We start from the raw sequence: 13,745 nt of genomic DNA, 5'->3' as shown, positions 1-13,745 counted from the left end.
GACTGCAAGGTTGCTAGTATTGGAATTCGAATAAAAGCTAATAAAAGCCTGTTTTTCTCATAATGGCCATTTAAAAAGAGATCCAGCTGTGATTGTAGTTTTGGCTGTGGTCGTAATGTGGTTCATTGATGACCTATTTGTCCATCAGGTTCTACTTTGTTGGTGATGAAGATCTGCTTGAGATCATTGGTAACAGCAAGAATGTGGCCAAACTGCAGAAGCATTTCAAGAAGATGTTTGCAGGCGTGTCCAGCATCCTACTGAATGAAGACAACACAGAAGTGCTGGGTATCTCCTCCAGGGAGGGCGAGGAGGTAAGATGCCAAGTTGGTTTCTTCCTATTTTTCCTTTTTGATGCTAATGAATTTGTTTACCTATCTGTGTGTGTACTTTCAGATCCTGTATAAAACACCAGTGTCGATCACTGAGCACCCTAAGATCAATGAGTGGCTCACCCTGGTGGAGAAGGAGATGAGGGTCACTCTGGCTAAGCTGCTCGCAGAGTCAGTCACTGAAGTGGGCGCCTTCAACAAGGGCACCGCTATCGACCTCAACACCTACATCGACTGGATCGACCGCTATCAGGTACATCAACGAATCACATTAGCTTTTCAACTCAATTAACTGCTGATGTTTATGATTAGTTTCTCCTATACATACAAGTGAAACATTTACCATTGAAACATTAATCCTAGGCTCACATAATGATAATGAGCTTGTTGTTTTTGTATAAAGTATAATTGTTGAATATTAACTAGATGTAATATGTCCTGATGAGAAAAGCTCAGGATGTTTTAATGTGTATGTGTCTGTCGCCCGTTAGGCCCAGCTGGTGGTGCTCTCTGCCCAGATTGACTGGTCTGAGAACGTGGAGAATGCCCTGAACACCATCTCAGGCGGGGGCAACCTTGCGCCCCTGCAGGGGGTCCTGTCCAATGTGGAGGCCACCCTCAACCTGCTGGCCGACACTGTGCTCATGGAGCAGCCGATCCTGCGCAGGAGGAAGCTGGAACAGCTGGTGAGTAGAGGCCCCATTATGCACCCGAGGCTCTGGGCCCCAATTTAAATAACTGACAGTAAACAAAAATGAACTATGAGCTAGTTTGGTCTAATATATTTAATTCCATGAATAAACATGGATGAAGGCAGTCTTATATGCTACACAATGGCTTTTGTTTGGTCAATGCCAGACTGCACTTTGGGTTTTCCATTTTAATGATACCTTTACCAAATACTACAGGGTGACTATCCATCATACAACTACTGGTATTCCATCTGACTAATCATAAACTGTTTCTTACCTTAACCTTTTTATGCAGGTTATCATAATTCTAGTTTATTCTGTTCGTTTTTAATTGTGCTTGTTTACCATTGTTTCCACAGATCACGGAGTTGGTGCACCAGAGGGATGTCACCAGGACCCTGATCAAGAACAAGATCGACAACCCCAAGTCCTTCGAGTGGCTGTGCCAGATGCGCTTCTACTTCGACCCCAAGCAGACAGACGTGCTGCAGCAGCTCTCCATCCAGATGGCCAACGCCAAGTTCAACTACGGCTTTGAGTACCTGGGCGTGCAGGAGAAACTGGTGCAGACCCCCCTGACTGACCGCTGCTACCTCACCATGACACAGGCACTGGAGGCCAGGCTCGGAGGCTCCCCGTTCGGTCAGTTGAGCGTGATAAGGCACATTTTTGTGTATACCATGTTATAGCTAAGTGTTTTGTTGTAGCCAAGTGCTTTTCAGCTCGATCAAGTTTTGAAATTAATCCATTTTCATGCTAAACAAATTAAATAATATTGAAAAAACTAGTCACTAAAAATCCAAAGCGTATTAGATATACATATGCAGGCAGTTTTGCTGTTAAAAGTGTTAAAAGGATGACATGGACGTTTCTCCTGTTATCTTTCAGGCCCTGCTGGAACTGGAAAGACAGAGTCTGTGAAGGCTCTGGGTCATCAGCTCGGCCGCTTTGTGTTGGTCTTCAACTGTGACGAGACTTTTGACTTCCAGGTATGCCTGCTGTAAAAACAGTATTTTTAACAGTCTATTATTACAAGGTCTATTGTCCACACATCTGGATTTTCGATCACGTATTTCTTAAAAGTGGTTCACAATATCATCTCCTTAAACGTACCATTGTTTTTGTCTAACTCCGGTATTAACCATTTGTTCTGCTCTGTCCTCCAGGCTATGGGTCGTATCTTTGTGGGTCTGTGTCAGGTGGGAGCGTGGGGCTGCTTCGACGAGTTCAACCGTCTGGAGGAGAGGATGCTGTCCGCCGTCTCCCAGCAGGTGCAGTACATCCAGGTGGCCCTGAGGGAGCACAGCAACCCCAACAGAGACCGCAGTACGTATCCCACAAGTCCACTGCCTGCAAGTCCACTGCCCACACCTTTTTGTTTTATGTTACAACGTTCTTAAACAAAAATATTTGTTCATTTGGCACAGTAACTGACAGTAACACTTTGTCTCTTTAAAACTCTTAAAAAAGAATTTGACTAGACTGACTCAGTATATTTGTGCAGCAAAGTTGGATGGGAATGATGTGAAGGTCATGGTGTGAATGAGTCGGATGTGATATTTTGTTCTTAGGTGTTCCGGTAATGACCGAGTTGTTAAATAAACAAGTTAAAGTAAGTCCAGAAATGGCCATTTTCATCACCATGAACCCTGGCTATGCTGGACGCTCCAACCTACCTGATAACCTGAAGAAGCTGTTCAGGAGTTTGGCTATGACCAAGCCTGACCGCCAGCTCATCGCCCAGGTCATGTTGTATTCTCAAGGCTTCCGTACTGCTGAGGTCCTGGCCAAGAAGATTGTACCATTCTTTAAGTACGTGCCCCCTCCACACCACCTCCAGTGCTTCTGTTTTGCCACATTAGCTACAGTAGTAGTGAACACTGTTTAACTGCTACCTCTCTTGCCAAGTTGCATCCACAACTTTGGTCTGATTGTTAGATTTTGAGACTATTTTGACACTAATAGATGAAGCTATGTAAAACAAATGTAATTTTGCAGGGCTTTCAGTAGGGTACGTTCCTTTACCAAAGTGTGTGTGTGTGTGTGTGTGTGTGTGTGTGTGTGTGTGTCTGTCTCCCAGGCTGTGTGATGAACAGTTGTCGTCTCAGTCTCATTATGATTTTGGCCTGCGCGCCCTGAAGAGTGTGCTGATCAGCGCTGGTAATGTGAAGCGTGAGCGCATCCAGAGGATCAAACGGGAGAAGGGTGAGCGCGGAGAGGTTGTAGATGAGAACGATATCGCAGAAAACCTTCCAGAACAAGAGGTCAGTATCATTTTTTTATTATTATTATTTTAAATTTAGTATTGCATTAAGTGTTTTTATTCCCCCATCATATTGTATTCTGAATGCCACAATAAGAGCTCTTTCACTGAAATGGCGTCCTGACCGTACTCTTCCTCCTCTCTCCTTCCTCAGATTCTTATCCAGAGTGTGTGTGAGACCATGGTGCCCAAGCTGGTGGCCGAGGACATTCCTCTGCTCTTCAGCCTGCTGTCTGATGTGTTCCCTGGCATCCAGTACATGCGTGGGGAGATGACCGCTCTCCGCGAGGAGCTCAAAAAGGTCTGCTCCGAGATGTACCTCACCTACGGAGACGGAGACGACGTGGGGAGCATGTGGGTGGAGAAGGTAAGGAGACGCTGAACACTCATAATATTTCCATTTCTAGGCTATTTATTGTATTGCTCATGGTACTTGAACATACTCCTCTATAAACTCATTTCAACCAATATCTGCCTCTGAATCTAACTAAGAGATGCAAATGGTCTAACACCCACGTACTGTATGTCTTTGTGCTCTCCCAGGTCCTCCAGCTTTACCAGATCACCCAGATCAACCACGGGCTGATGATGGTGGGTCCGTCGGGCAGTGGCAAGACCATGGCCTGGAGGGTCCTGCTGAAGGCCCTGGAGCGGCTCGAGGGCGTTGAGGGGGTGGCACACATCATCGACCCCAAAGCCATCAGCAAAGACCACCTGTACGGAACCCTGGACCCCAACACCCGCGAGTGGACCGACGGGTTGTTCACACACGTACTTAGGAAGTAAGTAGCATTTTTTTTAGGGAGAGATTAGGGAGGGTAGACTTGATTATTGTAGGATGTCAGCAGTGTTTCCCACAGAATTACATTTTATTTGTGGTGGTAGGTTTGCAACAAATTAGCGCAGCGTGGTTATGATGCTAACTAGATTTAAGCACAATTTAGTACAACCTGGAAAATCTATGTGTGGTGGTCAATGTTGATATTGTGGTGGGCCGCCACAAATAAGTCAATGTATGGGAAACACTGATGTCAGAATGGGCATGCTTGTGTTTAGTTGGCAGCGTAATTGTGCTCTGCTCTGTTGAATATATGATTCATTAAAGGATAGTAAAATAACTACCTTGATGATTCTGTGTATTGTCTGCACATCACACATTTTACAGAGCGGAAGTTCTGCAGACTCTTAAATGGTCACTTCCTACAGTTTTGTCGTCTGCTGAATCTGTGATCCAGTATGCAAGGTTGTACCAAGAGCGTTAACTGTTCATGTGTATCTCAGGATCATTGACAACGTGCGTGGGGAACTTCAGAAGAGGCAGTGGATCATCTTTGATGGTGATGTGGACCCAGAGTGGGTGGAGAACTTGAACTCTGTGCTGGACGACAACAAGCTTCTGACTCTGCCCAACGGAGAGCGTCTCAGCTTGCCTCCCAACGTAAGTAAACAGATGGGCAGGACACACATGCACATCAGTTTTGTTGGAAATGTAACTGTTTAGGTCACCATTACCACTCAATTTAATTCTAGTAGATAAGCTAGACCAATATGTTCTAGACCTATTGGTCTAGCTTATCTACTAGACCAATATGTTCTGTTAATTGTATTGCCGGAATCATGACATCTACTGTATAGGATATTCTGATCTAAGAATAGTGTTTGCAGTCAGTTATTGGCAGTCATCCTGTGCTTTTTAATCATTTGTGATTTGCCAACTTCCTGACTACATAACCACTGCCTTCCTGTACCCCCCTGCAGGTGCGCATCATGTTTGAGGTGCAGGACCTGAAGTACGCCACCCTGGCCACCGTGTCCCGCTGCGGGATGGTGTGGTTCAGCGAGGACGTGCTCAGCACGGACATGATCTTCTTCAACTTCCTGGACCGCCTGCGCAGCATCCCATTGGACGAGGGAGAGGATGAGGCTCTGCGGAAGCGCGTGGGCATGGAGGACGAGGGCGACGAGGCTGCCTCCCCCATGCTGCAGGTACCTCCACACGCCCATGGCTGCCTGCCTAGCCTGGCTGCCCCTCTGGAGTGAAATTGTATCAGTCTTCTCCCACTTCCCCACACTCGAGTCCGGTGTTCCTATGAACTGGACACACTAACCGTCCCCCTCTGACCTCTCCTCTCCCCTCAGATTCAGAGGGACGCGGCGGCAGTGCTGCAGCCCTACTTCACCTCCACGGGGCTGGTCATCAAGGCGCTGGAGCACGCGTCCAAGCTGGAGCACATCATGGACTTCACGCGCATGCGCTGCATGGGCTCGCTCTTCTCCATGCTGCACCAGGCCTGCCGCAACGTGGCGCAGTACAACAACAACCACCCTGACTTCCCCATGCCTGTTGACCAGCTCGAGAGATACATGCAGGTCAGCACCGTGTGTGTGTGTGTGCATGCCTGGGTGTGAATGAGCAACTGATGAGGAGATTGAAGCTTGATGTGTTTTCACTTTCAACAATTATGGTGGCTTTGCTAATGCGGTTTTGTATTAATCAGAGGGGATTTGAAAGTATTTTATTGTGGCTTCTCTCCTGCAAGAGACTTGTAAATATATGTATTATGTGTTTAATTTTTTTTTTTTTAATGGAGCCTAGAATCGGAGAGTGAGTGTGTGTGTGTGTGTGTGTGTGTGTGTGTGTGTGTGGGGTTTTTTTTTTTTTTTTTTTTTTTTTTTTAAGTTCTGTTTCATGTTTTTGTAAGTCTAAAAACCCTACTTAGCTTGGTCTATCCAGGTGGCTACCTTGAAATCCATCCTAAACCCCCAACGTTGCTTGTGCTTGTGCTTGCTCCTGCAGAGGTACCTGATCTACGCCGTGCTCTGGTCCTTCTCTGGAGATGGCAGACTGAAAATCCGGGCGGAGCTTGGAGAGTACATCCGCCGCATCACCACTGTGCCCCTCCCATCTGCTCCCAATGTGCCAATCATCGACTATGAGGTGGGTGGTCACTCCTGTGTAAACTTGGTTAAAAAAGTGCTAAGAGTAGTATTAGTTTGTGTCAGGTAGTATCATTGACTTTGCTAACGAATAGTGTGTATTGCAATTGGCAAAACCTGCTAATGATGTATGAGAAAAGACAACTTTATTTATGTGAATAAAAGTCTACATCATGTTTGAATGGCCAAAAAAAGGACAAATCATGTGGGGTATACCACACATTACCTTGGTGTTGAGCTACGGCACATGTCCATGACTTCAGTCATTTGCCTTAATCATGCTAAAAATGCTGATGCCTGCGCCAAAGGGAATGTTAGAATAAAAGAGAGAGATGTTGAAGTCTATAATATTGCTTTGGCTCTTCATTGATTCACTCATCTGCCAAAATTGTTGTACCTGTATGTAATGAATTAGATTTTTTTTTTAGTCACTTGACAGCCCTAATATATACATTTATACTGGATATGAATATAACTGTACATATTAAAGGCTGATTTCAACATCTGTGCAAATATTGCACAGGCATTGTCTGTCCAGTGTTCGTATGAAGTTATGTTCCTTTGTGACCCTTTTCTCTTGCCGTCCCCCAGGTTTCCATCAGTGGCGAGTGGCAGTCCTGGCAGGGTAAGGTGCCCCAGATTGAGGTGGAGACCCATAAAGTGGCCTCCCCAGAGGTGGTGGTGCCCACCCTGGACACAGTGCGCCACGAGGCCCTGCTCTACACCTGGCTGGCCGAACACAAGCCCCTGGTTCTGTGTGGTCCTCCGGGTTCTGGTAAAACCATGACCCTGTTCAGCGCCCTCCGAGCCCTGCCCGACATGGAGGTGGGTACCAACCTGACTGCCCATCGCATAGCTACACTGTTATTCTCGAAAGATCGCCTTTTAAATGTTAAAAAAATCATGTATGCGACAGTGATCACTTTGTCTTTTACTATTTTAGTCCATAGCTGGGTTTCTCGCACATGGATTAAGCCTAGTTCTTCAATAAAGACCTCTACTGAAAAACAGCCTCACTCTTTTCGTCCTCTCTCTCCCTCTCCCTCTCCCTCTCTCCCCATTCAGGTTGTGGGTCTGAACTTCTCCAGTGCAACTACCCCGGAGCTGCTGCTGAAGACATTTGACCACTACTGCGAGTACCGCCGCACGCTAACGGGGTCGTGCTGGCGCCTGTGCAGCTTGGCAAGTGGCTCGTGCTCTTCTGTGACGAGATTAACCTGCCGGACATGGACAAGTACGGCACACAAAGGGTCATCTCCTTCATCAGACAGGTATGATTTATTCTTTACTGTGTGTGTGTGTGTGTGTGTGTGTGTGTTTTAAAGGATGTTGGAATGTAATTATACTTAGGAAACTTACTATATTTAGGAAATAGCAGCGGAGTGAGATTAACATGTACTGTAAACATGTTATTTGTTTGTTGTGCTCTGGCTCACCTGGCTTGTGTTGTGGTGTGTGCTGCAGATGGTGGAGCACGGCGGTTTCTACCGCACCTCGGACCAGACCTGGGTCAAGCTGGAGAGGATCCAGTTTGTGGGCGCCTGCAACCCCCCAACCGACCCTGGCAGAAAGCCCCTCACTCACAGGTGAGCTGCCCTTCCTCACTTAACACCTTCCATACCATCACTCTTATCATGCTTTTTTTTGACAAGAGTCACTCAATTTGTACTTGAAATACCGGTTTTACCGAACTCTTATCAGATACACAGCCCCATAAACAGCTTGTGTTAAGCTATATGGTCATAGATACAGTAAAAGCAGGGATGTTTCAAACATTCACCCGTGCTCTGGCCCTCTCTCCCAAACCCAGGTTCCTGAGGCACGTTCCTGTGGTGTACGTGGACTACCCTGGACCGGCCTCCCTGACCCAGATCTACGGCACCTTCAACCGGGCCATGCTGCGCCTCATCCCCTCACTGCGCACCTACGCAGAGCCTCTCACCGCCGCCATGGTGGAGTTCTACACCATGTCACAGGTAAACGCCTCAGGGCTCTGCAGCCCAGGGTACTCTGTGCGTCTAGCGTACACTACAGCTTGGAACCCCTGGTCTACAGAGTATTGTTCGAATAAAAATAGTATGATGGCTACTGCTTAAATGCAAATGCAGTTGCAGAGTGTAGGGGAAAAGGGGGATTTGGCAGGCAGGCTTTATTTTTTGTAGTAGGTGGCAACACCCTGTGGTGGTCATATCATCATGTACTCTATGTGCATGGAAAGAGCTTTTCTCATTGGCTCCTCCACCGTGTGTTGCTGATGTGTCTCGTGGCCTCTCTCTCTCTCCGCCTCCTCCAGGAGCGCTTCACCCAGGACACCCAGCCCCACTACATCTACTCCCCCCGAGAGATGACCCGCTGGGTGAGGGGCATCTTCGAGGCCCTGCGGCCCCTGGAGACTCTCCCCGTGGAGGGACTGATCCGCATCTGGGCCCACGAGGCCCTGCGCCTCTTCCAAGACAGGTGGGGGGAAAGGGCTGTGGTGGAGATGTGCATGAAGCCAACATCATGCTTTTCATCACCTGTCATTTTAAATATGGTGGTTGTTATTTGTGTGTGTGTCATGGCAATTTCGAAAGAAAGTCTTGTATTTAGCTTGTTTGTGTAAATAAGCCAATAAGAAGATTATCAGTGGAGAAGGTTGCATTAAAAATTGGTCAGTCAAGCCACAGCTTTGACATCTGTGTTCTTTGTTATCCAGGTTGGTGGAGGATGAGGAGAGACGCTGGACAGATGAAAACATCGACATTGTGGCCCTCAAGCACTTCCCCAACATTGACCGTGACAAGGGACTCAACAGGCCCATCCTTTACAGCAACTGGCTCTCTAAGGTCAGACCTTGTGCCTGCCACTGACCTATAGAACCACTCCAGTGGCTCAGCTATTTGTAAAAAATAGATACTGTGTATACTCTGTGTGAGGGAGTTCAAGTGGTTGTTCACTGTAATTGTGTGCGACTGTTCAGATATGATCACCACCCCTGTTCCCTGCTTATGTATTCATAGCTTTGAAGAGTTTTCAACCAGCCACTTGAGAGAAAAAAATAAGCTGCTCTGCAGCATTAGTTGATTTCTGAACTTGGCCTCTGGTTGTTGTATCTAATGAAGTGCAAAGATTGAGCTGATATCTGCGCTGAGGACGTTGGTTCTCTGTAAACGCTGTTTTTTAACACATGCCCAATGCTCTCTCTAGGATTATGTGCCAGTGGAACAGGAGGAGCTGAGGGACTACGTGAAGGCCCGTCTGAAGGTGTTCTACGAGGAGGAGCTAGATGTTCCCCTGGTGCTCTTCAATGAGGTCCTGGATCACGTCCTCAGAATTGACCGGTAAAGACAAGAGTTACTTCACCCACTTCATAAGTCCTAGCACCCAGCTGTAGAGTCACCAGTCTCTCCAGTCAATTGCTTTAGGACACTCATCCTTCCAAAAGACTGTTTAACTGCTGAGTCAAGCATGTCAAATTGGCTCTGTCCTCTAAGTGATTCTGAACAAAAATGCTTCAGGGACTCCCTCAGGCTCTACAGTCCTCAGCTGAATGGTTCACCTCCATTAAAGGACTAAAGTGAACTCTTTAGACACCCCTGTGTTCAGAACATCCAATCATTCAATAGGTAGAAGTACATTTTTATAGTAGTGAATTACCAACATAGTTATTCACTGAAGGGCTCTGTGTAGGGAATGAGTGAATGTTTTGAACACAAAGTATTTCTCTCTGGGTTGTCTTTTCCTTTGCCACAACTGTTCAAAGGGTGCATACTACCAACTGGGCACTTAATGACCTTGTCCACACCTGTGTTTCCAGAATCTTCCGTCAGCCTCAGGGACATCTGCTGCTCATTGGCGTCAGCGGTGCTGGCAAGACCACTCTGTCACGCTTCGTGGCCTGGATGAACGGCCTCAGTGTCTATCAGATCAAGGTTTGTACAGCGCACTGATAAGACAAGACAAGACTCGACATTTTGGAATCCACACACATTTTTCCAGGATCTCTCTGCATTGATTGAACCTATGGACTTTGCATCTCATGAGTGTAAAATGTTTTTGAACTGTTCCTAATGCTGTAAAGCTGAAAACAAAGTTTGGTAGGAGTACCTTTGATTGGCAGCCGTCACTCATCCAGCTGTTGGTTTCTAGAATCTTTAATCTCTCCTTGCTTGTCCATCACATCACACAATCCAACTTGGTAAACTGTCCCACCTCCTCTCCATTCTCCCCTTTTTCACTGGCCCACATTCCCCCTTACCCATAGGTCTCAGTGGACATTGTTGACACAGGGTCTCTGCTGCAGGCACCCCAGGACCACAGCCAAGCTGCAGTACCAAGCCAAACATGCTTGTTAGCAGAGCTCTAAATGAAGCCTTTCCTTTCCACACACAGGTTCACAGGAAGTACACAGGTGAGGACTTCGACGAGGACCTGCGTACAGTTCTGCGTCGTTCCGGCTGTAAAAACGAGAAGATCGCCTTCATTATGGACGAGTCCAACGTGCTGGACTCTGGCTTCCTGGAGCGCATGAACACCCTGCTGGCCAACGGAGAGGTGAGTAAGCCTTTCAGTATCTGTGATTCACTGTTTTCAATTCATTTACAGTCTTATACAGTTTATTCCTTGTGTTATGACATGGGAACTAATCACTTGATTAGTAGAAGAATACTTAGGAAAAAAAGTACACAAATTTGATCTCTTTCTTCTTCAGACCAAAAATTTGTTCAAGTTGGATAATGCATTTGTTTATGCGGGATAATGCATTTGTTCAAGTGGGATAATGCATTTGTTTATCCGGGATAATGTGGCTATTGTCGTGCATGATTATTTGAGTATATGGATATTTTTCAGCATGCTGTGTGAGCAGGTGTTAACCGTGAGCCTTGTGTGTGTTCCCTGTTGCTCCTGTAGGTGCCAGGTCTGTTTGAGGGTGACGAGTACGCCACGCTCATGACCCAGTGCAAAGAGGGAGCCCAGAAGGAGGGCCTGATGCTGGACACCCATGAGGAGCTCTACAAGTGGTTCACCAGCCAGGTCATCCGGAACCTGCACGTGGTCTTCACCATGAACCCATCCTCCGAGGGCCTCAAGGACCGCGCCGCCACCTCCCCTGCCCTCTTCAACAGGTGAGTGGCCTCATCAAGGCAGCCTCAGACACCTCCAAGTGCCCATAGTTAAGTCGACCTGGTACAAAGATGATAAATCCATGAAGATGTACCAAATTTTTGTGGGGGAAAGCAGTCTTTGCTTCACGGATTAGATCAGCCAGAGTAGATTTATTGGCGGAATTCTTTGCAGTTTTTGTAGGTCTAAACCCGGTACCCATGAGGACTTATTGAAAGTTGTTCATTTATGTGTATGACGGATGTTTGAAAATCCATCTCTCCCACAGGTGTGTGCTGAACTGGTTTGGTGACTGGTCCACTGATGCCCTCTACCAGGTTGGCAAAGAGTTCACCAGCAAGATGGACCTGGAGAAGCCCAACTACAAAGTGCCCGACTACATGCCCATCGTTTACGACAAGCTGCCCCAGCCCCCCACTCACAGGGAGGCCATCGTCAACGGCTGTGTGTTTGTCCACCAGACCCTGCACCAGGTGAGACTCCACACATTACCTCTGATTCAGAAGTGTTCAGGAGCTGTGCTGTTGAATGCAGAAGTTGATGGTGAAGATGATCCTTCTCATTTTTTGTTGTTTTTCTATTGCCAGCCATTCTAATTTTCTAATCTGGTTATAAACAAATATTTGAATTGGGCAGATGAAGTAAATGGGACCAGTTCATATTGGTTTTGTACCGTACCAGTGACCATCTCTGAACAGTTGCTGAATTCCACTTATTGACTTTTCGCTTGCTGTCCCTTTCCCCCTCAGGCTAACAACCGCTTGGCGAAGCGCGGCGGCCGCACCATGGCCATCACCCCGCGCCACTACCTGGACTTCATCAACCACTACGCCAACCTGTTCAACGAGAAGCGCAGTGAGCTGGAGGAGCAGCAGATGCATCTGAACGTCGGCCTGCGCAAGATCAAGGAGACCGTCGACCAGGTAATGGATGTCTGCTGAAGCACCTCCGGGCCAATCCTGGCTGATAACTCTACTCTACTGTAACTGTAGCAAATTAGGAGGGGGCGGGGGTACATTGTGCAGAACAACCACTGGAGTACAGTCAAAAATGATGTGAAAGACGGAATGATACAGAAACCATGTTAATAAATCCATCTGTTGCCTGTCTTCCTCCTACCAAATAATCACGTTGTGCTGTTTGGCTAGGTGGAGGAGCTACGTAGGGATCTGAGGATCAAGAGCCAGGAGCTGGAGGCCAAGAATGCGGCTGCCAACGACAAGCTGAAGAAGATGGTGAAGGACCAGCAGGAGGCCGAGAAGAAGAAGGCAAGCTGACCATCAGTGGCTTTATCTCATTCACACAGCATTTGGTTTTGTTGGGTTTCATTCTGTGATTGCTCATGACTAGTGGTTGTGGTATTCATTTGACTGACTTAACGCTGGACTTTTAAATGGGATAATGACAGGTGATGAGTCAAGAGATCCAGGAATCGATTTACAAGCAACAGGAAGTCATCAAAGACAAGCAACTGAGTGTCAAAGATGACCTGGATCAGGTGGAGCCTGCCGTCATTGAAGCTCAGAATGGTATGAAAAAATGGAAAAGACTGTTTACTTACCCTTTATTTTTCCACGTCTGTCTTATTCACACTGTGTATTTCCTGAACAACTTCAGTAGATATGATGTGTGTAGATTTCTATCTGTTGACTGTGTGAAAGTGATGTTGAATTGCCTAGCTCTGAGTGCTGCAAAAAAAACATTCTCCTGAATACCCCTGTTCCATATCGCAGTAAGTAGACTTTGGATTATTGAGACGCGTTCTTGTGTTGGAGCAATTCTCTCCTTTTGGCCTCTTGCCTAGTTTTCCCTCTTGGGCATCTTTTGGGGTTTCTTATTCTTCCTCTGCTCTTTGTCAAGTCCCAATTGGAACCTCAAATCCTGGCAGAATAGTCCTACAATTTATTCAAAGCTTACTGTTGTGTTTAAATAACTGCCAGAAAAGTTCCAATTGCGACACAGTTTGTGTGTCATTGTCATGTGTTAATGAGTGGGAGAGGGAGAGTGAGAGGAGGAGAGGAGAGTGGAGAGGGAGAGTGAGAGGAGAGGAGAGTGAGAGGAGAGAGAGTGAGAGGGAGAGGAGAGTGAGGGAGAGTGAGAGGAGAGTGAGAGTGAGAGTGAGAGTGAGAGTGAGAGTGAGAAGAGAGTGAGAGGAGAGTGAGAGTGAGGGAGTGAGAGGAGAGTGAGAGGAGAGGAGAGGAGAGTGAGAGTGAGTGTGAGTGTGAGAGTGAGAGTGAGAGTGAGAGGAGAGTGAGAGTGAGAGTGAGAGTGAGAGTGAGAGTGAGAGTGAGAGTGAGAGGGAGAGTGAGAGTGAGAGTGAGAGTGAGAGGAGAGTGAGAGTGAGAGTGAGAGTGAGAGGAGAGTGAGAGTGAGAGTGAGAGTGAGAGTGAGAGTGAGAGTGAGAGTGAGAGTGAGAGT

The 13,745-nt window shown here is 47.0% G+C and overlaps 1 protein-coding gene across 1 annotated transcript in view; it reads left to right on the top strand.

Annotated features, from left to right (window-relative positions):
- The window catches only part of dync1h1 (dynein, cytoplasmic 1, heavy chain 1), a 44,010-nt gene that overhangs the window by 13,077 nt on the left and 17,188 nt on the right, over positions 1 to 13,745 (top strand). Inside the window, 29 exon segments of the mRNA XM_048227492.1 lie at positions 149 to 314; positions 397 to 585; positions 824 to 1,018; positions 1,384 to 1,666; positions 1,913 to 2,013; positions 2,191 to 2,350; positions 2,596 to 2,836; positions 3,105 to 3,288; positions 3,442 to 3,654; positions 3,831 to 4,069; positions 4,569 to 4,725; positions 5,046 to 5,273; positions 5,427 to 5,657; positions 6,085 to 6,225; positions 6,816 to 7,049; positions 7,290 to 7,371; positions 7,374 to 7,495; positions 7,689 to 7,810; positions 8,035 to 8,200; positions 8,518 to 8,681; positions 8,920 to 9,049; positions 9,411 to 9,544; positions 10,021 to 10,135; positions 10,596 to 10,757; positions 11,115 to 11,329; positions 11,596 to 11,800; positions 12,077 to 12,250; positions 12,476 to 12,595; positions 12,736 to 12,856. Of these exon segments, the coding sequence (XP_048083449.1) occupies positions 149 to 314; positions 397 to 585; positions 824 to 1,018; positions 1,384 to 1,666; positions 1,913 to 2,013; positions 2,191 to 2,350; positions 2,596 to 2,836; positions 3,105 to 3,288; positions 3,442 to 3,654; positions 3,831 to 4,069; positions 4,569 to 4,725; positions 5,046 to 5,273; positions 5,427 to 5,657; positions 6,085 to 6,225; positions 6,816 to 7,049; positions 7,290 to 7,371; positions 7,374 to 7,495; positions 7,689 to 7,810; positions 8,035 to 8,200; positions 8,518 to 8,681; positions 8,920 to 9,049; positions 9,411 to 9,544; positions 10,021 to 10,135; positions 10,596 to 10,757; positions 11,115 to 11,329; positions 11,596 to 11,800; positions 12,077 to 12,250; positions 12,476 to 12,595; positions 12,736 to 12,856 (4,994 nt within the window).

Source organism: Alosa alosa, chromosome 19 (genome assembly GCF_017589495.1).
Source record: "Alosa alosa isolate M-15738 ecotype Scorff River chromosome 19, AALO_Geno_1.1, whole genome shotgun sequence".
Taxonomy (NCBI): Eukaryota; Metazoa; Chordata; class Actinopteri; order Clupeiformes; family Clupeidae; genus Alosa; species Alosa alosa.
This window is presented reverse-complemented; position numbering and strand designations above follow the sequence as displayed.